This window comes from Pelodiscus sinensis, chromosome 2 (assembly GCF_049634645.1).
Source record: "Pelodiscus sinensis isolate JC-2024 chromosome 2, ASM4963464v1, whole genome shotgun sequence".
NCBI lineage: Eukaryota > Metazoa > Chordata > Testudines > Trionychidae > Pelodiscus > Pelodiscus sinensis.
This window is the reverse complement of record NC_134712.1, coordinates 226,237,048-226,263,368: the sequence shown is the minus strand read 5'-3', so window position 1 is coordinate 226,263,368 and position 26,321 is coordinate 226,237,048. Positions and strand designations below refer to the sequence as shown.

Sequence of the window (26,321 nt, the reverse complement as noted above, 5' to 3'; positions counted from 1 at the left end):
GTATTTTATGTCCTGCTCTATGTTGGGCCACCACACTGATATTCTTAGCATTTTCTGAGACCTCGCTCCACAGATTATGATTTGGTCTGTGAGGGGTAAATCCACTAATGAGAGAACAGATCAAACATATGCTCCTGATCTTGTAGTTAGTGCACACTCTGAACTGACCCACTAACTTATTTTTCACCCTGGGCTATTGAGCACTCTACTTTCTGCTGGTTCAACTTTGGAGTAGGGCTTGGCTTTTTAACGGTCTCTTTACAAATCAAGATTGTTTCTGCTCCTAAATCAATATTAAATTTAACAATAATATTTAAATGTTGAAATCCAAGCCTGCACATGAATGCTTCTTGGAATACAGATCCCAGAAAATATGTACTCATCCTTCCTTGGGATATTTCTTTGATCTCTTTGTTTCCATGACCATGTTCCTATGTTATCACTTTTTCTACGTGCTTCTACTGCGTGGGCTGGCAACATCTGTTCAGTGTTCTATTGTGACATTTACTACAGGTCAAGTCAAAGAATTTAAATGGTTCTTCTCTTTTTGCTATTGCTACATCTATACTGTGGTGCTATTTCAGTATCCTGAAATAGCTATCCCGCGTCTTAACAGCAAGCCTGTTATTTCTAAATATAACGGGTTCGCGATTCCGACATCTCTGTAAACCTCACTCCATGGCTGTGTCTACAATGGCAAGTTATTCTGGAAAAGCAGACGCTTTTCCGGAAAAGCCTGCCAGCTGTCTACACTGTCCGCTTGAATTTCCGGAAAAGCACTGAAGATCTAATGTAAAATCAACAGTGCTTTTCCGGACAAACTATGCTGCTCTCGTTCGGGCAAAAGTCTTTTTCCGGAAAACTGTTCCGGAAAAGGGCCAGTGTAGACAGCCAGTAGTGTTTTCCGCAAAAAAGCCCCAATCGCAAAAATGACAATCGGGGCTTTTTTGCAGAAAAGCGCGTCTAGATTGGCCACGGACACTTTTCCAGAAAAAGTGCTTTTCCGGAAAAGTGTCCTGCCAACTAGAAGCGCTTTTCCAAAAATGCTTTTAACGGAAAACTTTTGCGTTAAAAGCATTTCCAGAAAATCATGCCAGTGTAGATGTAGCCCATGAGGAATAAGGGACATTTTGGAATAGCGGGTTATTTAGAAATACGCTATTTCGAAATAAGATATGCAATTTGCATACCTCAAATTGCCTAGCTTAGGGTATGTCTACACTACAGCACTAATTTGAACTAACTTAATTTGAATTAGTTAATTCGAACTAGTGCATCTAGACCTAAAAACTGGTTCGAATTAGCATTTTGCTAATTCGAACTAGCATGTCCACATTGAGTGGACTCTGAACCGAGGTTAAGGATGGCCGGAAGCAGTGCCGGCAGGGCATCAGATTAGGATTTAGCGTGTGGAGCTGCTGTCTCAGGCTAGCCGAGGGCTGTGCTTAAAGGGACCCGACCCCCACCCCGAACAGACAGTTCTCAGGGGTTCCACGCTTGCTTGTCTAACTCGATGAGGGACAGCAAAGCAGACCTGGCTTGGAGTGCCCTAAATGCCCACACTCGGCACATCACAGCACTCGGCCATCAGCCCGGCTGCACTTGCCGCAGGCTGCCATCCGGGGGGGGTCAATCAGGGGGCTGCAGGAGAGCTTCCACCCCGAGAATCCCGCAGAGCCACCCCAGGCCTCCCCATCGGGGGTTCGTACCCCATTCCACCCTTACCTCCTTCCACTTACCCCTTCCTAGCCCCCCTTTCTGATGTACAAAATAAAGGACACGTGCTCAAAAATAGAAACTCTCTTTATTGAACAAAACTCGGGGAGACTGGGAAAAGGAGGTGGGAGAGGGGAAGAGAGAGAGTGGGCGAGGGGAGGAGGAAACCTGGGAGGAGGGAGCTGCAAGGGGGAAGCCAGGGGAAGAAGGAGAAGGGGAAGTATCAAACTATGGTACGCCATATCTTCAGTACTGTGTACAGATGTAATCTCCTCACCCCAGAAAAGATATTTTTGTAGATAAATCTATGTATTATATATTGCTTCATATAAATCTATGTATTATATATTGCTTCATATGACTTGACATTGTGTCTCTCCATATAACCTTGTATTAATCCATATAACCTTGTAACACCTAAATCATATAACTTTGTAACTTTGTATTAGAACCCTATATAGAAAACTTTTAGAAGAATGAGATTTTCCCCCCCACTCTCTTTCCCCCACTCTGTAATCAATTGCCCTGTTGAATGAATGAGGTGTGAATGAGTAAGACTTGGGAGCCAAGCACCTCCAGACAGCTACACCAGTTAAAGAGGGGGTGGAAGCCAGACCCAAGGTGTCAAGTGGGCTGAAGAAAGAAGAGCAGACATATTGACTGCCTTGGGGATTAGAAGCAAGCACCTTCTCTGGAAAACACCCTCTCTGCAGCACAAAGGGACCAAGGGACACAGACCCAGAGTTTGAATCTGGGATATATTTGCATATGAGAGGGATGCTATAAAAGTGAGGTGTCTTGCAGAGGACCCCGGGTTTCGTCTTGTCACCATCGGAGCATTGATCCGGATCGGCAAAAGCCCGGCTCCACCCCTTCCCCATCTAACTCACCTGGCCAGTGCAGTTAAGGGGAGCAACTTGTTGGTAACAACAGCAAGACGGAGTGTGCGTGTGTGTGTGTGTGTGTGTGTGTGTGTGTGTGCATGAGTGACATATATGTGTATATATATATAATATGCATATGATAAGTGTTGATTATTCTATGTGTGATCAATAAATGTGGCATGTTGCCTTATCCCCCCTGAAAAAGATCCCGAGTACTTCTTTTAAGTACAACATTTTGGCCTTGGAAAAGGTTCAGAAAAGGGAAACTAAAATGATCAGGGGGTTGCAACAGGTCCCATATGAAGGGAGGCTAAAGAGACTGGGACTTTTCAGCTTAGAGAAGAGGAGACTGAGGGGGGATAAGATAGAGGTCTATAAAGCATGAGTGGTGTGGAGAGGGGGAAAAGTTCTTCATTAGTTCCCATAATAGAAGTACTAGAGAACACCAAATGAAATGAATCGGTAGCAGGTTTCAAACTAATAACAGAAAGTTCTTCACAAAGCAAATAGTCAGCCTGTGGAACTCCTTGCTGCAGGAGGCTGTGAAGGCTAGAACTATAACAGAGTTTAAAGAGAAGTGAGATAAAGTCATGGAGGTTGGGTCCATGGAGTGCTATTAGCCAGGGGGTAGAAATGGTGTCCTTAGCCTCTGTTTGTGGAAGGCTGGAGATGGATGACACGAGACAAATGGCTTGGTCATTGTCTTTGGCCCATGCCCTCCAGGATACCTAGTGTTGGCCACTGTCGGCAGACAGGCTACTGGGCTAGATGGACCTTTGGTCTGACCCAGTATGGCCATTCTTATGTTTTTATGTTCTAAGCTCAGGGCTCAGGGTCGGGGTCTCACTCAACCACCTTGATTTTCATGCAAACCTACTCCTGGGTGGCCAGGCTAGCAGCTATCCTGCCCTAGACTGCCACTTTCCTGTGCCTAGTGTGGAGGTCGTGGACATTGGAGGCTTTCCCCCAAACCTCGATGAGGTCCACGATGTCTGCACTAGACCAGGCAGGCGCCCGCCTCTTGCAGCCCCGGGCAGGCTCCTGGGAGCCGCCAGCCTGGTCCCAGGAAGAGTCGGAGGGCTGGGTGGCAGCGGGTGGCTGGCTCGTGCCATGCCAGGTGCTGGGTCTGCTGGCTGGGTGCTGGCAGGCTTGCATCTGGCATGGGCACCGTAGCCAGACCTTGTCCCTTTAAGGGCTCTGGGGCCGGGAGGGGGGCAGACGAGTTTCCCTGGGTGTGCCCAGTGTGACCACCAGGGCAAGCTGGGGAGGTCTAGCCTCCCACTAGTTCGAATTAAGTGGCTACACAGCCCTTAATTTGAACTACTTAATTCGAACTAGGCGTTAGTCCTCGTAGAATGAGGTTTACCTAGTTCGTATTAAGCGCTCCGTTAGTTTGAATTAAGTTCGAACTAGCGGTTTGCCTGTGTAGCGCCTATGAAAGTTAATTCGAACTAACGGCTGTTAGTTTGAATTAACTTTGTGGTGTAGACATACCCTTATTTAGACCATGGTGCAATGTAGATGCACCCAATGGGAATCATTCCTTTACTACTACTTGCACTTCTACCACTCTTTTGCTGAGTGATTTTTATTTTTCCTAGGTTAACATTTAATGACACTTGAAAAATTTGTTCCAGAGATAGACATTAACTATATTTATGAAAGCTTCTGGTCTAAAATGCAAACTGTTAAATGATTTCTTACGTGTTCTTCCTTCGTGACACCGAAGTCACAATTCTCGTTTATTCATATACGGCCCTCAGGAAGATTTCCATGCTTTCTCCCTGGTCAGAGCATGCCCATTTATGTAAAATCTATTCTTTTTTTAACTGAATGTTCATCAGTCTTTTTAAGAATTATGTTGTAATTCTTATCTCTTTTCTCAGTAAAGTCAAATAATAGATTGAATTACAAGGCCAGAAGGAACCCTTGGGATTGTCTAGCCTGATTTTCTATATAATAATCCACAGAACTTCCCTGCATCAATTCCTGTTTGCATAGAGCATGTCCTTTAGAAAACATCCTTCCTTATTTTAAAATTACCACTGTTAAGGAATCCATCACAACCCTGGTATGTTGTTCCAATGCTTAATTACCTTCACTGTTAAAAATAAGGAAGTTACTCACTTCGTGCAGTAACGATCGTTCTTCGAGGTGTGTCCCCGTGGGTGCTCCACTTCTGGTGTCGGGCTGGTCCTGGCGCCGCAAATCGGAGCTTTAACGGAGCTGTGTGTGTGTGTGTGGTCGGGCAGCGCGCGTGCACTCCCGTTTCGCGCCTTTCATCTACCGCGCGCTGCCCGGCTCCCGCCAATTCGTCTCACCGCCTATCTGAAAGACAGAAAAAAACAAGATTCCGAAGCAGGGAGGAGGGCGGGTCGTGGAGCACCCACGGGGACACACCTCGAAGAACGATCGTTACTGCACGAAGTGAGTAACTTCCTTTTCTTCTTCGGGTAGTCCCCGTGGGTGCTCCACTTCTGGTGACTCCGAAGCAGTAATCTCGGCTAAACGTGTGTTTCGGAATCGGTATTCCGAGCAGTAGGCAACACTGCCAAGGCTACTGCTGAGTCAGTGGTGAAGTGCTGAACAATTGCATAATGTCTTGAAAAGGTAGAATTTGAAGACCAAGTTGCAGCACGGCAGATGTCACAAAGAGGGACACCTTTCACGAAAGCTGTAGACGCAGCGACTGCTCGTGTTGAGTGAGCTCTAGGTTGCGAGGTGAGAGACTTCTTACGGATAGTATAGCACGTCGTGATACAAGAGACAACCAGCTTGGAAATGCGCTGGGCGGATAAGGACTTGCCCCTAGAAGAGCCCGATGTTGAAATAAAGAGGCGGTCCGTCTTACGTAAAGTACGGGTTCTGTCTATATAGAAAGCCAGGGCTCTGCGGACATCGAGCGTATGCAGGAGAGCGTCTCGCTGAGATGCATGCGGTTTTGGGTAGAAACATGGCAAAACAATTGGTTCGTTTATGTGAAATTCCGTACATACTTTAGGTAGAAAGGCTGGATGAGACCTCAGTATCACTGATTCCGGGTTGAAGACCGTATAGGGAGGCGTTGACATTAGTGCGGATAACTCGCTCACCCTGCGTGCTGATGTTATAGCCAGAAGAAAAAGTACCTTCATCGTAAGCATCGGTAGCGGTACCGTGGCCAGCGGTTCAAACGGTGGCCCAGTGAGGACATCGAGAACCAGGTCAAGACTCCATACAGGTGGCGGAGGTCTCCGTGGTGGGTTGAGGTTAGCCAATCCTCTGAGAAATCTAACCATCATGGGGTGAGAAAAAACCGACTTGCCTTCAACGGGGTAGTGAAAAGCAGCTATTGCCGCTATGTGGACCTTAAGTGATGAAATGGCTAGTCCGGTTGCCTGCAGCTGAAGGACATAGTCCAATAAGACATGCATCGGCGAAAGCAAGGGATCCAGGAGTTTAGGAGCACACCATCGTACAAATCTGGACCACTTTGACAGGTAGGTTTTCCTGGTGGAATCTCTCCTGCTGTGCAGGAGAACACGCTTCACTTGGTCCGAACAAAGATTCTCGGACTCGCTGAACCATGTACCATCCATGCAGTGAGGTGCAGAGTGTCCAGCTTCGGGTGACGCAGTGAGCCTCTCTGTTGTGTCAGCAAATCTGGTAGGCAAGGCAGTCGGCGCGGTGCTCGTACAGAGAGCTGCCGAAGGGTTGAGTACCATGGCTGCCTGGGCCATGCTGGGGCTATAAGTATCACTCGTGCCCTGTCCATCACAACCTTCTCGAGTACTCTGGGAATGAGTACAACAGGGGGGAATGCATACAAGAGTGATGTGCCCCAGTGAAGGAGGAATGCGTCTCCCAGCGAGTGAGGTCCCACTCCCGCTCTGGAACAGTAAGCTCTGCATTTTGCGTTGGCACGTGTTGCAAAGAGATCTATCGTCGGAAACCCCCACTGATGGAAGAGAGTTAAGAGGACATCTGTGCGGATCACCCACTCGTGGTCCTGGGGGAAATACCTGCTCAGTGCATCGGCTGTGGTATTGTTCACACCCGGTAAGTATGACGCAACTATAGAGATGTTGTTTCGAATGCACCATTTCCAGAGACAGATAGCCTCCGCACAAAGTGAGCGGGATCGGGCACCCCCCTGTCTGTTTACGTAGTACATTGCGACTACATTGTCCGTGAGAATTCTGGTGACAGTACCTTTTATGTATACCTTGAAGTGTTTGCAGGCATGAAACACGGCTCGAAGCTCGAGAAGATTGATGTGGAGCATCATCTCCGTAGTGGACCAACGACCCTGAACTGTTTTTGTGCCCATGTGGGCACCCCAGCCGATGAGAGAAGCGTCTGTGGTTATCTCTCGTGACGGTTGTGGTGCATGGAAGGGAACTCCTGACAACATGTTGTTGTGATTCGTCCACCATACTAGGGAGTCCTTGACATGTACTGGAAGTACTACAGTCTTGCGAATGCTGTGGTCGGTAGGCTTGTAAACCGTGCTTAGCCAATGCTGCAGACACCTGAGGTGCAGTCTTGAATGGCGCACTATGATTGTCGTGGAAGCCATATGTCCCAGAAGCTGGAGACATACGCGCACCGGGAGCATTGGAGCGTGCAAAACTGTTTTTATCAGATCTTGCATTACTTGAAAACGCTCGAGTGGAAGATGGACTCTTTCCGACTGGGAGTCGAGACGCGCTCCTATGAAGGTTAAAATCTGCGTAGGTCGTGGGCGCGATTTTTGAGTGTTCACGATAAGGCCGAGGGAGTCGAACAACTCCTGAGTTGCGACTACCATGTGTTGAGCCTCTAACTGGGTGCGCGCCTTGATGAGGCAATCGTCGAGGTAGGGGAAGATAACGACTCCTATCCTTCGAAGATGGGCAGCCACTACCGCTAGTGTCTTGGAGAACACCCTTGGGGCCGAAATGAGGCCGAAAGGCAGAACCCTGTACTGAAAATGATCGTCGCCCACTACGAATCTGAGAAAACGCCTGTGGGCTATGTGAATCGTTACATGGAAATATGCGTCTTGCAAATCCAGGACTGCGAACCAGTCTCCTCTGTTTAGTGCTGGCATGATCTTGGCCAGGGTGGTCATTTTGAAGCGCTGCTTTCGAATAAAACGGTTCAGACCCCTCAGATCCAGGATCGGTCTCCACCCTCCGGACTTTTTGGGAACCAGGAAATACCTGGAGTAGAACCCTTTGCCTCGGAATTCGTCGGGTACTCTCTCTATGGCTCCGATCTCGAGTAGGTGAAGAACCTCTTCTCGAAGAGCGGCCCCATGAGACGGGTCCCTGAGAAGGGATGGGGTGGGAGGAGTGGTCGGAGGGATTGATGCGAACGGGATTGTCAGGCCCGACGATATGACCTCTAGGACCCATCGGTCCGAGGTAATGGTGGCCCATTGATGAAGGAATGGCCTGAGGCGGTGGTGGAATAGAGTGGTGGTGGTGATCGCAGGCTTCCGAGTGCTGACCGTTGGAGACATGTTCGCGTCCTCTGCACGGGAGTCAAACCTGCTGCTTCTGGGAAGGTCGAGCAGCAGAGCGGTTCTGTTGCTGACGTTTGCGCTGAGGGCTCTGTCTGAATCTAGACTGGTCAGATCCACGCTGCTGTTGCTACTGCTGCTGTTGCTTATAGGGAAAATAATCATATCTCCTCTGGAAAGGGTAGTATCGTCTGCGTTTAAAAGGTGACGTGTACATCCCCAGAGAACGAAGGGTCATACGAGAGTCCTTGCCAGAATGGAGGATCTCATCGGTAGTAGAGGCAAACAACTTCTGACAATCAAAGGGTAAATCTTCCACTTTGGAATTCAGCTCCTTAGGAGCTCCCGCTGACAGTAGCCAGGAAGCTCTCCTCATCGCAATGCCTGTTGCCATTGCTCGCGCGGCTGTGTCAGCAATGTCCGCGGCTATCTGAAGGGCTGTTCTACATGCGGTGAAACCTTCCTGGACAACCGATCTAAGGAGAGACTTTTTACTGTCAGGGAGGTGCTGCATGAGTTCCGGTAACTTAGAGTAATTATCAAAGTTATGGTTTGATAACAGAGCAGCATAATTGGCAACCCGCAGTAACAAGGTCGAGGAGGAGTAAACTTTCCGACCAAAGTGGTCCAATTTCTTTGTCTCCCTATCCGGTAGGGAATTCTTGAATTGGGGCATCTTGTTCTTGTGACGAACCGCATCCACTATCAGGGAATTCGGCTGAGGGTGATTGAAAAGAAAATCCAGTCCTTTGGATGAAACAAAATACTTCTTATCAATTTTCTTATTAGTTGGCGGTATCGATGTTGGCGTCTGCCAGATATCCTGTGCCACTTCTAAGATGGCTTCATCTACCGGGAGTGCAATCTTTCTCTGTTGTTTAGGGTGCAGATTCTTAAACAGCTTATGCTGTTTAGCTTGAGACTCAGTGAGCTGCACTTCCTGAGATTGCGCTACACGTTTAAACAGGTCTTGGAATTCCTTAAGATCATCCGGTGGAGACTTCTCGCCCATAGACAGTGATTCATCCCTAGAGGGCTGTGGTGAACTGGCATTTGGGGACATATCCTGCTCACCTTCCGAGAGTTGCCCTTCCTCTAGGTCCGACATTTGAGAACAATGCGTGGGGGAACGAGAAGATACGGGACGTCGTAGCGGAGAACGTTTGGAGATCTCCGAGCGCCCAGAGCGTGGACTAACTGATCTACAGGAACATGGAGACCTGCGATGAGACCGAGAGTGACTGCGATGAGATGATTCAAGATAGTCCGGTCTATAACGATGAGAATAGTGCCGGCCAGACCTTGCAGGGGAGAAGCGTCCAGAAGATCTAGTGCTGTCATACCTGGCGTAATATGTACTTCTAGGTGAATGAGTTGGTGATCGTGAGCGTCTCGCCGGAGAAGGAGATCTCGAATATCTCTGGTGTGAACAGCTACGCTCTCTATCATAGTAGTGACGAGATGAGAGACTGCGGTGGTAATAATGCCCATGGTCTCTTGCGTGGTGCATAGATGCACAGCGGTGAGGGGATGGCTCGTGGTGAGACCTTGGCGAGGCACACTGGGAGATTCCCTGGGCATTTGATTTTTGTGTTGATGCTGCTGGCTGAGTAGAGCCTGGAGAGTGAAGGGTTAAGGGCTGTGAAGCAGGCATCTGAGTATGAGCACGCTGATCCCCTGCCGGTGCTGAGGACAGCTCCCTGTGGGGGGCCGTGGTTAAAAGCCCTTCAACAGCCGGCACCGCTGATACAACTGGTGCCGCTGCGTCTGTCTCTTTAAGAAGCCCCGGTGCCGGGTGAGGATCCCGAGCAGTGGGCTGACGAGACTCTGAAGTGCCGGCCGGCTTATTGACTGATGGAGCGCGGGTTACCCTCGAACGAGAAGTGCCCGGCTTGTCACCTGCGCTTGCCCGCGACTGCGGAGCAGCTGGCAGGGAGTGAGCAGGAGAGGCTTTCCTCTTTTTTGATGAGGGCAAAGCCTCAGAAGGAGCCTTCCGCTTATCAGTCGTGGGGTCAGAGGCAGAGGATCCTGAGGCAGTGGAAGGCATGAGAGCCTTATCAAACAGGATCTCCTTTAAACGACGTTCCCGCTCCTTGCGGGCTCTAGTCGTCAGGCTGGCACAGTGGGAGCACTTTTGGGGGATGTGACTCTCCCCAAGGCAGCGAATGCAAGCCGAGTGTCCATCTGACACCGGCATTGGCTCAGCACAGCCTTCACATTTCTTGAAGCCGGGGGAGCCCGGCATTTTGAGTTGTGGGGACTGAGTGTTACCGCCTGCTAAGAGAAGCCGCTTGTATGCGTCCCCGGTTACTCCGTGTTACTTTCTTTCTGTTTAAACTTTATTTCCTTCCTTTTTTTCCTTCTTCTTCTCTTTTTTTTTTTTTTTTTTTAACCAGAGCAGGCAACAGAAAAAACGCCAACAGTGTATATCTATATATATAGCACTGCTCTTTCTCAGTATACTCTTTCCTTTCTTCTTTCTTTATTTCTCTCTCTCTTTTTTTTTTTTTTTTTTTTTTTTTTTAAACCGCGTCTGCCAACGGGGCTAGACGCAGTATATATTTAAACAGTAAAAGTTATGAGGCTTCCCCACGGCAAACAGCCGAAGGGAAGAAGGGGGAAATTTTGAGGAGAGAGTAGGGAAGCTCCGTCTGCGACCCAAGGCGGATGAGAAGAACTGGCGGGAGCCGGGCAGCGCGCGGTAGATGAAAGGCGCGAAACGGGAGTGCACGCGCGCTGCCCGACCACACACACACACACAGCTCTGTTAAAGCTCCGATTTGCGGCGCCGGGACCAGCCCGACACCAGAAGTGGAGCACCCACGGGGACTACCCGAAGAAGAAGTGTGCCTTATTTCTAATGAGAATTTGTCCAGTTTCAACTTCCAGCCATTGAATCTTGTTATATCTTTGTCTGCTAATACAAAGAAACCATTATCATCTTTTTGTTCCCTGAGTTTGTACATACGACATACCAATCAGTTCACACCTCAGCCTTTCGGCCTGTTTCTATAACACATGTTTCCCAATCCTTTAACCATTCTTGTGGATGTTCTCTGAATTCTTCCCAGTTTATCAGCATCCTTCCTGAACTGTGGACCCCAGAACTCGACAGAATATTCTAACAGCAATCACGCCAGTACCAAATATAGAGGTAATAAAACCTCCCCACTTCTACTTGATAATCCCATTTATACATCCTAGAAGTCCACTACTGTTATTGGCCAAAACACTGCATTGGCAGCTCATGTTCAGCTTATTGTCCACCATGACCCAAAGTAATTTCCATAGTCACTGCTTCCTTGAGTAGAGTCCCACATCCTGTAAGGATGGGCTGCAGGCTTTGTTCCTAGATGTGTAACTTTACTTTTGGTTTTGACTTTATACCTTTAACCTTAACTTTTGGTGTATTAAAACACATTATTTACTTGCACCCAGCTTACCAACAGATCCAGATCTCTGTACCAATCAACTGTTCATAAGAACAGCCATGCTGGATCAGACCAAAGGTCCATCTAGCCTAGTATCCTGTCTGCTGACAGTGGCCAGTGCGAGATGCTCCACAGGGAGTGCACAGAACAGGGAATCTTCAAGCAATCCCTTTCCCGTCACCCATTCCCAGCCTCTGACAGAGGCTAGGGACACCATTCGTTTCATTATATACCATTCCCCAGTCTTTGTGTTATCGGTAAACTTTATTAGTGATAATTAAGGCAAAGTTTATGTCACAGATGTAATGGAATCTGAGACTCTTAGAGACCTTTTGTAATGGTTTAGCTTCAGACCAAGGCAGCAGGGCTGGAGCTGTTAGCCAGCAGGGTGAACTCTCCCTCTGCAACTCCCAGCCTCCAAAAAGCAGAGGTACCCCACAGCTCCCAGCCACCACAAGTGGCAGGAGGGAGTTTGGAGCTCTCAGCCACCATGAATGCAAGGGACCCCACATCTCAAGCATTATCCACAAGTAAATGCCTACAAGCATTACGGGCAGTGGGGGAAGAGAGGAATCCTAGCCACCACAGCAGGAGGATCACCCCACAGCTCCCAGATAATGTAGATAGTGTGGGTTGACCCCTGTAGTTCCCATTCATGGGAGCAGAGGGGTGGACCCTAGCAGCTCCCAGCTGACATAGGTGGGATCCTCGATCTACAAGCCACCATAGGCAGCTGGGAAATCCCAGACCCGCAGCAGCAGCAGGCTCTCCTCTCCTGCCCCATTTTGTCACTTTAGCAAAAGTAAGTGACAGGTCTCGGGCTACCTTGAATTTTTGTTTTTTGCCCATGATCTATAGTGACTTTTACTAAAAGTAACCATGTAGAATCTTAGCCTTACGTTTCCTTCCATGCCATTCATAAATAGTGCACAACCAAGAGTTGTTCGCAGTGGGACCCCACCTGCTGGATGATGAGTACTAATTTGAAGCTAGTCAATTAGCCAGTTTTTGATTCATTTATAAATAATTAGTTTCATTCCTAGTGAACATCCCTGGGCATTGCTCTTCCTTGTGGTAACCTTCCTTTTGCATCAGAATCTTGTGATGTGCTCCTTCTTTTTTGACCAGCAGGAAATTTTTATAGTAGCTGCTAAAGAGGAATTCTGAGAGACAAACAGCAACTCTTGCACAATGCCTAGTTACTACCTTGATGGGCATCAAATAAAGGAATTATGAGTCCTTTTTACTCCTGTTGGCATCAGCAGTGAATGATAGCTCTGAGGATCTTGCCAGACCAAGCCGTGTTTTCATTTAGGAAGGACTAAGATGCACTAAAACAGGGGTTGGCGACTTTTTCAAACCAAAGAGCCAAACTACATGAAAATTCAGAACAAGTGGTCAACAAAGAACCATACTCGAATGGCCATTTGCATGACTGAAGATATACAACTTAATATTATTGATAATTGACAAAGATTAATAATAGCATAAACAAAACACACACAAATTATTTAATGGAACTTGGTTGCTGCTGCATCTTTTCTCATATTTCTTTGAAGTTTATATCTTAACTGATCAAATCCAGCTTCATGCACGTATTCAAGCTCCTTTCTCTCAATCTTATGGAAGGGGGCTGGTGCTGTGTGGGGTCAGGAGTTTGGGTTGGGGTTTATGAGGGGCTCAGGGCAGGGGGTTTCGGCGTATGACAGGCTCTGGGCACAAGCTTGGGATATGTGTGGGGTGCAGGAATGTTATGGCGGGGGACTGGAGATCTGGGGTATGAGGGACTCAGGGCAGGGGGTTCAGGTGTATGATGGTCTCAGGATTGGTATACAAGGGAGTGCAGGAGTGATGCTGTGGCTGTATGGGGGTTGGGCCCCAATTGGGGCCTTGTTGGCCAGGCTTACATTTTTAAATAAAGTGAAATGTTATGTCCAACACAAAAGGTTTCAACATTGTCTTTCATTATGGCAGGAGTGAAGAACTGAGTTTGGGTGAAGGAGGCAGTTCTGATCTGAGGCACAGGATTGGGGTGCAGTTGTGATCTAGGGCAGGGGATTACAGTACAAGAGTTTGGGTAGTGAACTAGAGCAGGGGATAACAGTGCAGGGGCTTGTGTTATGACCTAAGGCAGGAGGGGACTGTGATCTGGGGCAGGAGATTGGGGCGCAGTGTGTGAGAGGGAGAATGGATGTGCTAGGGGGGGCAGAGGGTTTGGGTTATGTGGGGTAGAAGTGAGGTGGCAGAGAGCTGGGGGGAGGGAGAGGCTGGGGTGCGAAAGGCAGGCTGTGACCGATACACTTACCAGTAACACTTCAGGCCAGCAGCTCAGCCATTTCTCCAGCAGGAGCCTGCCCCTTCTCCTCCCCGCCCAAACTGCATGGCCATGTGCTCAGTGACTAAGAGCCTGAGGGGAGGGGGGATTGGTGTTTTGCCAACTGCCTGTTCTTGAAACAGGCAGCTCCCATTGGCCAGAAACAGCCAACAGTATTGTGCTGAGGGCAGGAGCAGCCATGAGGCACCACTCCCCCCTTCCTCCCTGGCTCACAATTTGGGAAAAAGGGCCCCGCAGCTGCTTTTTTTGGGGGGAGGGGGGAGAGGTGGGGTAAGCAGGGGAGTCTACCTGAGCCTCCCTGCTGCATCTGCAGGCTGGATTGCTTTGTCCAGGCCTGCTGCAGCACCAGTGCAGGCTCCCTGCTGTGGGGGGAGCAAGAGAGTGCTGGACTCGAACTTCAAAAGAGCCATAGCTGGCTGCCTAGTGTAGGGTTGCCAGGTGTCTGGTTTTGAACCAGACAGTCCAGTATTTGAGCTTTCTGTTCGGGAAAGAAAATGAGAAAATATAAATGTCCGGTATTTTCTAAATAAGATGTAGTATAGATTGTGATGTAATGTCAAGTGTATCTGATATATTTGTTGAAACCATCTGGGAACCCTAGCCTAGTGGGTGATGTTTGCTTCGCGACCGTAGGTTGCCATCCCCTGCACTAAAATGTTGGACAATAGGAAAAACTTCCTAACTGTCAGGGTGGTTAAACACTGGAATAAGTAACCTAGGGAGATTGTGGAATCGCTGGAGATATTTAAGAGCAGGTTAGACAACATCTATCAGGGATGAACATTCTAGATGGTGCTTGGTCCTGCCATGGGCATAGGACCTTGGACTTGATAACCTCTCAAGATGCCTTCCAGTTATGGTATTCAAAAAAATATTTCACACCAAACTGACATACATTCCCAACATTACCTGCACAGTTGTCTTTTCCAAGCAATGTGTTAAACAATAGGGCAATAAAAAGTTATTGGCTCCTTATAATGTTCATCAAATTTGGACTCACCAGCATTAGAACCAGCTGGGGGACCCCTGGACTCTCTGGAGCGGGTGTAGAGAAGCTATTGCAGCGCTGTATACGCACAAGAGATTCAAAGACTAGACATCCTGGCAACTACCTCAGAAGTGGGAGACAAAATGTCCAATTGAACCACTACCCCAGATGAGCCTTCCTGTCCCTTCAAAAGGCAGGAACTAAGTGGCAGAGCTCAGAGCCTTTCACTCTTTCCCTCCAGAGTAAATCAGAGCCCTGAGATTTCTTGCTTCTCTTCATTTCTTTTTTCTTTCTTCTCTTTTTTCCTTATTATCCTTGCAAGATAGAAGGAAAGAGAAGTAGGAGAAAGGATTCCACATTTCTAGGCAAAGAGGCAAAGAAAGCTGAAAGAAGAGGATCTGGTTGAGGTTTACATAATCAACAATAGTTTGACAATCTTTGTATCTCAGTAGGTGGCTTAGTAATACTTTGGCCTTTTACCCATTGTTGTGCAATAGTAGAAGAGAGAGGTACAACAATTCTGCTATCAGTTCAACTCATGCAACCACATCATGATTGTGCAGGTTAAATTGAGGACCGATTTGGCACATGGTGAGATTTTAAAATGTTTGTTCCTGATGCTCTTAGGAAAATATTAATGAGAATCGTGATTTCAAAGTTAGTGTCATAAAACGTGATACTTATAATTGATTATATTAGAAGGATTTTGAATGCTATTACATGGCATGGAAAAGCTAAATAAGATGCTTTTTGCTTGATTTTACAGGATTGACTGTGTACGAAATATGGTGTGGGTTGCGGCATTTGGAGTGCTGTCTTCGGGGTTAGCTGTGCTAAGCAGCTTTGGACTGTTGCTGTTCTGTGGGGTCCCATTTGTTGTGACTGTAGCAAATGCACCATTTCTTATACTGGGTAAGTTAGGGGGAAAAAGGGCATGATGAAAAAGTGAAATGCAAAATGTGCCAGCCAAAAGACCATTTTTACATGGCATGAATCAGGAATCAGCACAATTAAAAGATAAGACCACTGAGTAAATGGATCATTTTCACGGGGTTCACCCATTTTGGTGGTCAGCTGTGCAAAATGTCCAAAATGAGGACTCAGTTCTCTCTGGTCATAGAGGAAGATACAGCACAAGAAAGCCATTCAGTTCATTGTGAGATTGGAAGTGGATCCATGCTCCTGAATGCTGTTCTGTATTTTCCATAGCATGAATGAGGGATATATCTTATTGTCTCAGTCATGCTCCTCTTTCAGAAAAATTTGCTGAGAGAGAAATCTCACCTAAAGGCAAGGCACGTGGGGAAATATAATACATTAGGTCATATGTGGATGTGGAGAGGCATGTTTATTTTCTAACTTCACTTCTTGTCAATACATTGCTTATTGCTCAGCTTTCTTCATTGCATTTACTGACTTCACTTTCTTAATTAGCATTTTGCAATTTTCTATTAGAAACTAAGGTGGATGGTCTGTACAATAAGCTATTAACCCTTTCCCTTTTGTAGGGGTTGGTGTTGATGACATGTTTATTATGGTCTCCTGCTGGCAACTGACAAATACTAAAAACAAAGTTGAAAAGAGAATGGCTGAAACGTATGCAGAGGCAGCAGTGTCTATCACAATCACCACGCTCACTGATGTTTTAGCCTTCTACATAGGGATCATGACTTCCTTTCAGTCTGTGAAGTCCTTTTGTCTCTACACAGGAACTGCTTTCATTTTCTGCTATGTATACAACATCACATTCTTAGGAGCTGTTCTTGCTTTAAATGGGAAAAGGGAAGAAGGCAACAGACACTGGCTAATTTGCACAAAAGTGAAGGACACTGTTCAGCCTAATCGCTCTCGCTTGTATAACATGTGCTGTGTAGGAGGCTTTTCTGATAAATCTTCTGGGACAGGTGGCGAACATCCAGTGAACAAATTCTTTAGAAAATATTATGGTCCTTTCCTTACAAAGACCTGGACCAAAATGTTTGTGGTTTTGCTGTATGGAGCGTTCCTGGCAAGTAGTATTTATGGATGTACTAAAATGAAAGAAGGTATAGACCTGCGCAATCTGGCTAGTGATGATTCTTATGTCATTCAGTACTATGACTGGGAAAATAAATATTTCTCAGAGTACGGGCCCAGGGTTATGGTCATCATCACAAAAAAGGTACTTTATTGGAATGCATCCGTTCGTAATGACATTGAGAATTGTATGCAGTCTTTAGAAAATAACTCCTATGTGGACAAGAGTCTCTCAGAGTCATGGCTAAGAGCGTATGAAAATGCTGCTAGAAATAATTCCCTGAATATAGATAGTAAGGCTTTTTTCATGGGTAATTTATCTCGACTATTTACATTATTTCCAGAGTTTGAATGGGACATTGATATTAGCTATCGGGAAATAGCAGCCTCACGTTTCTTCATTCAAACAGTCAATGTTACTACTGCAGTTGATGAGAAAAACCTTTTAAACCAATTAAGAGACATAGCCAAAAACTGTGAGATGCCATTAATGGTATATCACCCAGCATTTATATACTATGATCAGTATATTGTAATAGTGCCTAACACCATTCAGAATATTGGAATTGCTGCTGGAGTTATGTTGTGTGTTTCCTTGCTGCTTATTCCCAATCCGCTGTGCTCCTTGTGGGTAACTTTTGCTATTGCTTCTGTTATTGTTGGTGTTGCTGGTTTCATGGCATATTGGGATGTTAATCTTGATTCCATATCTATGATCAACCTTGTCATTTGCATAGGGTTTTCAGTAGATTTTTCTGCTCATATATCCAATGCATTTGTTTCAAGTGAAAAGTCAACTGCGAATGAGAAGGCAGTTGATGCACTGCATCTTCTTGGTTACCCTGTGATACAAGGTGCTATCTCCACTGTATTAGGAGTACTTGCACTAGCTGCATCAAAAGCTTACATCTTCAGAACATTTTTTAAGATTATGTTTCTCGTTATCTTCTTTGGAGCTCTTCATGGTCTTGTTTTTATTCCAGTATTTTTAACATTTGTTGACATTTGTAGCAGATCAAACAAAAGAGTAAATTAAAAAAATAACAGGAGAAATTAGGAATGCCTTTAGGTAACACACAGAATGTTGGGTGTTATGAAAACCAGACTTGTAGTGAAGGAGCCAATGATATTAGACTACGTAATGATATTGGAATGGAAAAACCAAACAGTGACTACCTCTACTCCAATTTCAGTCCAGGTTCTCAAAATCGTGACATCAGTTCCTGAATATTTCAGAATAATACCGTGATAGTTTACCCCTCCCCCCCCCCCAAAAAAATGGAACAGCTACATGAGGAAGGTAAAATAAATCCAGATTGTCCATAAATGTATATACAATTTAAAATACAGCATATCAACCAAAAAGACCATGTTGAATGTTTCACATTGATCTATAGACTTAAATAAGCATTGTAGAAAATGTCAGTTTATCTACACCACAAAGAAAAGTCTGAAAAAGATACGCAAATCGCAAACCACAATTTGCATATTTTTCCCACTTTTCTTCCAAAAGAGGCTACTCTGACATTTGGCCTGTCTACACAGGGCCAAATGTTGGGAAAAATCCCTCTTTCAGGATGTAGAGCTAAAGTTGTAGGCTAAGTGATGTTCTGTGTTAGGTTGAAAGAGGCTGGGGAGAGGTCATCACTGGTCCCTGTGACATTTGAGTCCACTCACGAGGGAATGCTCTTTTTGAGACCATGCTGTGCAGCACATTATGGGGAACCTGCTCCATAAAAGATAGGTTGGGGCTTCCATTATAATATTATTGTAATAATAATCTGGGCCTGAACTTTGCACAAGAACTTGTCAAAGTGATAACTAGGAATCTTTAGATCAGGCTACAACACATGGGTATTTGGGTGGATGTCTCCTGAAAGACCATGACCCTTGAGAGAGGATGTGTTGTTTCTGTGAATTTGGGAGGCTATGGATGAATACTAACAATGCATTAATATTAGAGGGCAAACACAAACTATTAACCATACTGTGGAGACCTGTCTGTCCTGGCAGTATACCTAGTAGCAGAGGGCACACTATATTATAACTCATATCGGGCCAGACACACTCACTACTCCCAGTACACCATAGCCATAATATATATCTAAACGGTATCTTATGTGGTGTTCTATCTAAAATTGTAGTGTGTAGGTCAGGCATATCATTGTGTGATAAATGTGTGGGTTGTATATCAACAGTTATATTCTTCTGCTGGGGTTATGTCCTTAAAATATATTTTGGAGGCAGTTGAAAAATCAAGCCCGCCTTTGGTAAAGGAAAGCATAGAAGCTAGCAAGCTGTGGGAGAAACGTGTCACTACACAGGTATGAGTCTGCTCTCTGAAAGAGTATTCCTGACTATTGAGACACAGACCATGGACTCTGGAAAATATAAAGCGAGCAAAAAGACATTCTAGCTATCCAACCCAGGGAACAAAGGAGAGAGCACCCTCTAATTCTGTGAATGTTGAATCCTCTGACTTGGGGGGCTATATATGCAGATTATAATTTGCTAAATTAAATTTTAGAGCATAGGTGGTGTGTTTTGTTTAACCAGACCTGTCTTTTTTCTCTTGTTCAGTAGAACTTACATCTATGGGTTTTATTAAACTTTTTCTTTGACTATAAACTTTGGTACTGTCATATTGAAGTAAAATCTGACGTGATCCAGTCTCCTGGATTCCTTTCCCCCTCAGTGTGATAGGGAAGTGTGAGCACCTAAAGTAGGAAGCAGAAACGAGAGAGAGCCAGAATAACTCGATATCCTGTTTTTAAAGGGACAGTCCTGTATTTAAGCCCTGCTGTAGGTGTCCAAACTCTTAAAAATGGACAAAACGTCCCATCATTTCTGCCTCCCCCACCTTCTTTGTCTGGAGGTTCAACCACCACCAACACAAGTTTTTACGGAGAGAGAGTAAAACTGAAAAATGGAGGAGAGCTCTCATGTTGGCATACGGGTTAAATAAGGGCTTTTGGTAAATGTGACCATGGGAATGAGGAACCGTGTAGGCAGACCTTGCTAATATGGAGTTACAGACTTGTTTTGATTCCTCCTTCTCTGTTTGCTCAGGATAGAAAAGCTACAGCTGTACTCATAATATAACCATGCTATCCTCCTTACCCACTTATCTGTTCTTATTTGTTCTGAAGTAAATGAGGGTCACATATTCTTTCCCCCTTGTAAGTTGCTGAATGCAGGAGTTTCCTAATGTGAAAGCTGCTTACATCAACTAAAAAGCTGTAAACAGTAAATAGGAACAGGTATAATTCATCACATGGTTATGATTATGCATTATATGGATTTCACATTAGTAAATTAGCTATATATACATACTAAGATAAAAAGGTGTGATTGGGATTTGTTACTCACTCGCAACCCGGGTTGGGGCAGTCCAAGACAGAACAAGTACCTGTAATAAAGGCACCCTTCTACCCAATCTGTTCTTTTTTAACAATTAAGTGCTTTCAATACTGTGTGAGTTTTCCACAATCACAAATACTACACTGTGAAACAGGTTTCTCCATGTTTCTCCAAGATTCATCAGTACATGGACAGATCATTTCTCCTCTCCTCCCCCAGGAACTAAATTACTGAGACAAACTACAAATATCACACACACAAAACAGGAACTCAGTTGTTACAAATGAAATAAAACAAGAACATTTGAGTATCTCGGATTTTTTACAGTGTTATTAAAAAGACAGAATGACCATCAGTTTTCAAATTTTCTCTCATGAGTGCATGGAGTAGCATTTGAGATTTCAGAGGAAACCATGTTCATCCATACTTCATTAATACAGCTTAATACAACATGGGCTTTTGTAAAAGGGATTTAAAATGGGAGAATTTACCAAATAGTAACTTTTGATCATATAAACCCACAAAATTGTTTTTTAAACAATTCATATAATTCACCAAACAAAAAGAAATGTCCCTCTACGTCAACTCATTACTAAAAGTAACAATGTAAGGAATTAAAGTTTGAGTGTTTCAGAAAAAAGCACTTTTTAATTGTATAACTGAAGAAAGTACAAGTTTGCCATAATGGTTACATTTATTTACAAATTTAAGCATGTTTTATATACCTCGATTTACATAAGTGGGAAATATTACACTTTAGAGCAATATACAGTGAAAGAATAAATGAAAAAAGCAAAGTGCATAATATGAACCTTTATTATTCCAAAAAAGGATGCCGACCACGTCATTTTTGCATGTTTCTGAACACGTTCTTAAAATGCATATACATCTGTAACCTATCTCTCTAATAGCTTGATATACTTTTTAGAGTAAATGTCTTCAGGTTCCTCCATACTGCATTAGGGATGCCATGGTATTATGCTGACTGAATGAAAGCAACATAGAAAATAGAAATAAGTGGTATTGCAGCACTGGCTTTGAAAGGAAAGGAAAATGCATTTTCTAATAAAAATAACTGATCAAGCCCAATGTTCTACTTACAATAAAATTCTGTGTTAATGTTAATTTTACATTAGTTACCAACTTATTTCAGTGCTTTTCATGTTTATTGGCACTATTTTTTACCCCTATTTAACCTTAAATGTTAGTATTCTAATAAAAGCCTTTTCTCTTGGACAGAAAAGTGTCTAATGTATAATTTTTTTATAATTGTACAGAGATATACTTCTATTCGGCAAGTGTTAATTTTCCTAAAAATTATTCCTTGGACCTGGCTGGAGCAAGATGCTGCTTGCAAGAATTTGTGCTTGATTGTAACCTTGTTGCTAGCAGTATCTTTTAGACTTTCTTCTGGCACTAAAATGTCTGAGTGTATTTATATGAATTAAAATTTGTAGAATTTCAAGCAAAAAGTCTCTCTGTTTACGGAACAAGTAACGATTTTTTTTTAAATAAGCCTCTTGCTTCTGAAGTACTCTTTTCGTTGAGTAACACTTAATCTCCTCTTGGAAGAAATCTTTTATGTGTTTATCAAAAAGCCCATACACAATTAGTAAAAACTAATTCAATAATATCTCCAACAGTTTAAAAGCATAGCTATTAAATCACACTCATGTATTGCCTTTATGAAGTTTGTAAGATAACCTTTGTCAGCAGTACATCAGGTGTGAACAGCCCGGCATTTCTGTTTCCCATCCCTGGCATAGTTTTGTCAACATGAACACTACTTTTTATAGCATGGTCCAAAGTATTTTAAACAGGTGTATCCCATCATTGCCCAAGTAATCTGTTGAAAATGTTGAGTCACTAATATACATGTGTATATCTTAAGAGCAATGAATTCTCAATTAACAGTTCATCTATGTAGGGACCCCCATAATTTCTTGTACTAGGGATGCATTGTGTATCCATCCATTTAACAGCTGAGTTTGTTGTATTTCTGGAGCAGGAACAGTGGTTTTTTAAACTGTACTTTATTAGTAAACATAAAATCACTAGTTCGGTAACGTTAGCAGTTAAGGACTCAGTTTCTACAAATTTTATACTGTACATATTAAGGTGGCACCACTTCAAATCCACAGCAGCATAATCAAGGAAAATATGCTTGAACACGGTCGAGAGTTCACTTTTTCTTCTTCCAATTTTAACATTTGACTGAGGTCTCCAAACAAGGTGGGTTCAACCCTGAGTTTCTGTATTTGATTTTTTTCCCTGTGAGAACTTAGTTTATTTCTTGTCTTTCTTTCTGAACAAAGACAAAAATTAGACAATTGTAACAGAAGGTCAAGACAATGCATAACACTAAGAAATGTCATTAATAATATACACACATTGGGGAAAAAAGCTATGCTGCACTCAGACAATTGCATTGCTAGATGTACATTCTTCAAATTATCAGCTAGACTCCATAAAGGAAGTTGTTATCTCACTTCTAGTTTTTTCCCCTCTAGAACTATCTGGATTTCTTTGGCATCCAAAGTCTCATATGTCAATAAAGCTTCTGCTAAATTCTTGTGTTCTTTTGCATGGATCTTCAAGATGTTCTTTGCTCGTTCATATGAGTCCTAATATAAAAAGAAATTTTAAAAAATTCAGAACAGAAAAAATTAAGAAAATGATACAAGTACATTTTGTTTTCCTCCTTCAGTTCAAATACATTGCTAAGAAAGGGTGCACAACACCTGTGAGAAATGTCCTTTCAGTTCACTCTGAAGTACAGCTTTGATTGTGCAAAAACTTGAGCACTTGCAGTATTTTATGCTTATGATTAGAATCCCACAGACTCCAATGGTTCTCTCGTGTATATAATTTTACACCTATGTTAAGTCTTTACAAAACCAGTGTCTATGTGTAGGATTACGAAGCAACCTGGCAGACCTACATTTTGCAATTACAATGTGTTTTTAGTAAATTTGGAAACCAAATGACTAAGATTCCTCCAAGATTACTACTATACATATCAAGTTTTAAAATGAAGCACTGAGAGTTATCAGAGCACAATAAAGGGGTTTAACTTTTTAAAATACTTATACAATACAATTACAAATGTAGTTGTCTCTTTCAAAATGTGCCCAAGCCCCAAAGAAGTTACAATCTAAAGTTTTTTTTTCTATTCATTGATTTTTCTTTTACTTTAATATACCTTTTAAACAACCTCAATTTACTTTTAGACAATTTTTTAATTACTCACAAAAATTCTAAATGATTAGCCATTGAAAATAGAGGATTAGAAAAATATAGCAAGACTATCATACTAATACTATAGACGTTAGAGATCAGATAACTGAATAGTTGAGTAACTGCATGAATTTTTATCAGTTACATGACTACTTGATAGTCCCTGGGTATGGGGCCAGCAGCCAGTGCACTCTGGCCCCACTTCTGGGGAGCCCCCTGAAAGGCAGCAGTGAGGGTTGCCAGGTGGGAGCTGGTCCTTGAGGGGAGCCAGTTTAAAAGTCAGCTCCCCACACAGACCAGCTACCTACTGCCTCACGCTGCTGCCTCCGATAAAGTGGCAGCAGCGTGGGATGGCACCTTCCCCATTCATTAACGGGGAAAGGGGAGAGCTTCCCTGTAGAGAGAGAATGCTTGGCCTCCCAGGCTCATCACGGCAGCCTCCCCATCCTCCTATGCTGCTGCCTCAGAGGCTTTTAAGATGACTCTTATGCCAGCTCCCCCCAGCACCGGCTCCTGCTCCTACCCTCTCCCTTGCTGTTTCTCATACAGAGGCAGCCAGTCGGCGGAGGGGGGGAGGAGGGGAGCCAGGGGAAGAAGGGAGAGGGGAATGTGTGTAGTCAACAAGATCAACCAAGCCTAGGCCAATCAGTTAGTCATACAGTCTACTATTTGCTAACATCCCTACATAATATGTATTCTGAAAATCCCCATATACTATTTTAAATATAATATATCTGAATCTCAATTATACTAGTGCTATTAAGAGTTAGAATAATCACTTATATTCATAATTTAACCACCAAGCCTCCCTCAAATGCTCACCAAGTAGTAAAAATTTGAAAAAATGGTAGTAGATACTCTAAACTAGAACTCTGGTCTGGAAGTCACAGACTGAAAAGAATTCTATTAAATTACTTGAGTGAATGTTATAAGATAGTGTGAAAATAACACAAAATCACAATCTATTCTAATAAAGATAACTAGAAGGTATTTAGTAGAACTTCCCCATTAATTAATTTGAAGGTACTCAGTTAAAGCATTGTATCACTCTGAAGACAGAGGTGTGTATTAACGTGGAATGCATCCAGTATACTTGGATATCAAAATCTACCCTGTCTATGCCACACTGTTTAGACTGACTAAATACAAAGCTCACTCCTCAAATGGATTAAATCTGAAAAGACTGGATTTTATTTAAATTGGACTTGGCTGCATTTTTAAGAACATTTCCATCCACAAGGTCAAACACAATACTGTGTATTGCAAAGAAACCACTATAATCAGTAATTCATTATCTTTACTTATCCTATTTAAGAGATGGGCTGAACAATAACAGGCAACAAATCTTACCCTTAGAAGCGTTCTTATTTCCTGTTCAATTGCAGACTGGGTTTCCGGACTGAGTTTTGCTGTATCTGAGTACGTCATGACACCAAGCTAAAGAAAGAATAACAAGACAAGAAAAATCATTTGTATAAAACACTGATACTCTTGCTATTTTTGTATGAGAGAGATGCATCACCCACTTGCTTATCTACCATACAGATCAGCAAACAAAACTGCTAGATAATATATACATCTATAGTAATAAATATGGCAAAGAGTCACAAGCCAAAACAAACTATAACACCATTGCAGGGCTATATTTTCATAAGGTAAATACAAAGAGCCCTTTGAAATTTAATTTAAATGTATACCCCAAATTTAAAAACACAGTAAAAGAACTAAAAAACAGCCCCGTGGCTTAACAACCATGTAAAAGAAGCAATGATAGATAAAAAGGCATCTTTTAAAGAGTGGAAATCAAATCCTAGTGAGGTAAATAGAAAGGAGCATAAACACTGCCAAATTAAGTGTAAAAATGTAATAAGCCAAAAAGGAATGTGAAGAACTCAAACTCAAAAGGTAATCAAACATTTTTTCAGTACATCAGAAGGAGGAAGCCTGTTAAACAACCAGTGGGGCCCCTGGATGATTGAGGTACAAAAGGAGCACTTAAGACAATAAAGTAATTATGGAGAAACTAAATGAATTCTTTACTCCAGTCTTCAGAGCTGAGGATATTGGGGAGATTCCCATACTTGACCCGTTTTTTGTAGGTGAGAAATCTGAGGAATTGTCACAGATTGAAGTGTCATTAGAGGTGGTTTTGGAATTAATTGATAAACTTAATAGTAATAAGTCTCTGGCACCAGATGGCATTCACCCAAGAGTTGAGAAAGAACTCAAATGTGAAATTGCAGAACTATTAACTATGGTTTGTAACCTATCCTTTAAATCAGCTTCTGTACCCAATGACTTGAAGATAGCTAATGTAATGCCAATATTTAAAGAGGGCTCTAGCGGCGATCCTGGCAATTACAGACCGGTAAGTCTAATGTCATTACCGGGAAAATTACTTGAAACAATAGTAAAGAATAACATTGTCAGACTCATAGAAGAACATAATTTGTTGGGCAAAAGTCAAAATGGTTTCTGTAAAGGACAATCATGTCTTACTAATCTATTAGAGTTCTTTGAAGGTATCAACAAACACATGGACAAGGAGAATCCAGTAGATACAGTGTACTTAGGATTTCCAGAAAGTCTTTGACACGGTCCTTCACCAAAGGCTCTTACATAAATTAAGTTGTCATAGGATAAGAAGGAAGAGCCTTTTATGGACTGAGAACTGGTTAGAAGACAGGAAACAAAGGGTAGGAATAAATGGTAAATTTTGAGAATGGAGAGGGGTCAGTAATGGTGTTCCCCAAGCATCAGTCCTGGGACCAATCCTGTTCAACTTATTAATAAATAATTTGGAGAAAGTGGTAAACAGTGAGGTGGCAAAGTTTGTAGACCATACTAAACTGCTGAAGATAAGTTAAGA

At 43.5% G+C, this 26,321-nt stretch overlaps 2 protein-coding genes across 5 annotated transcripts in view; one reads left to right on the top strand and one right to left on the bottom strand.

Annotated features, from left to right (window-relative positions):
- The window catches only part of LOC102453874 (patched domain-containing protein 3), a 30,051-nt gene extending 9,665 nt beyond the window's left edge, over nucleotides 1-20,386 (top strand). Inside the window, exons 3-4 of the mRNA XM_075922553.1 lie at nucleotides 15,606-15,751; nucleotides 16,348-20,386. Of these exons, the coding sequence (XP_075778668.1) occupies nucleotides 15,606-15,751; nucleotides 16,348-17,891 (1,690 nt within the window). The 3' untranslated portion in view covers nucleotides 17,892-20,386. The remainder of the gene's footprint in view (nucleotides 1-15,605; nucleotides 15,752-16,347) is intronic.
- Nucleotides 20,387-20,843: 457 nt separating this feature from the next.
- YME1L1 (YME1 like 1 ATPase) overlaps nucleotides 20,844-26,321 on the bottom strand; it is a 49,305-nt gene continuing 43,827 nt past the window's right edge. For 2 of the 4 annotated variants that reach the window (XM_025180792.2, XM_025180793.2), the window contains exons 18-20: nucleotides 24,803-24,889; nucleotides 22,705-22,839; nucleotides 20,844-22,520 (exon numbers count right to left, since the gene is read on the bottom strand). In XM_025180792.2, the coding sequence (XP_025036577.1) occupies nucleotides 22,497-22,520; nucleotides 22,705-22,839; nucleotides 24,803-24,889 (246 nt within the window). In that variant the 3' untranslated portion in view covers nucleotides 20,844-22,496. Of the gene's footprint in view, nucleotides 22,840-24,802; nucleotides 24,890-26,321 lie in introns of all 4 variants that reach the window. The other 2 variants (XM_006115261.3, XM_006115262.3) reach the window with 1 other exon arrangement.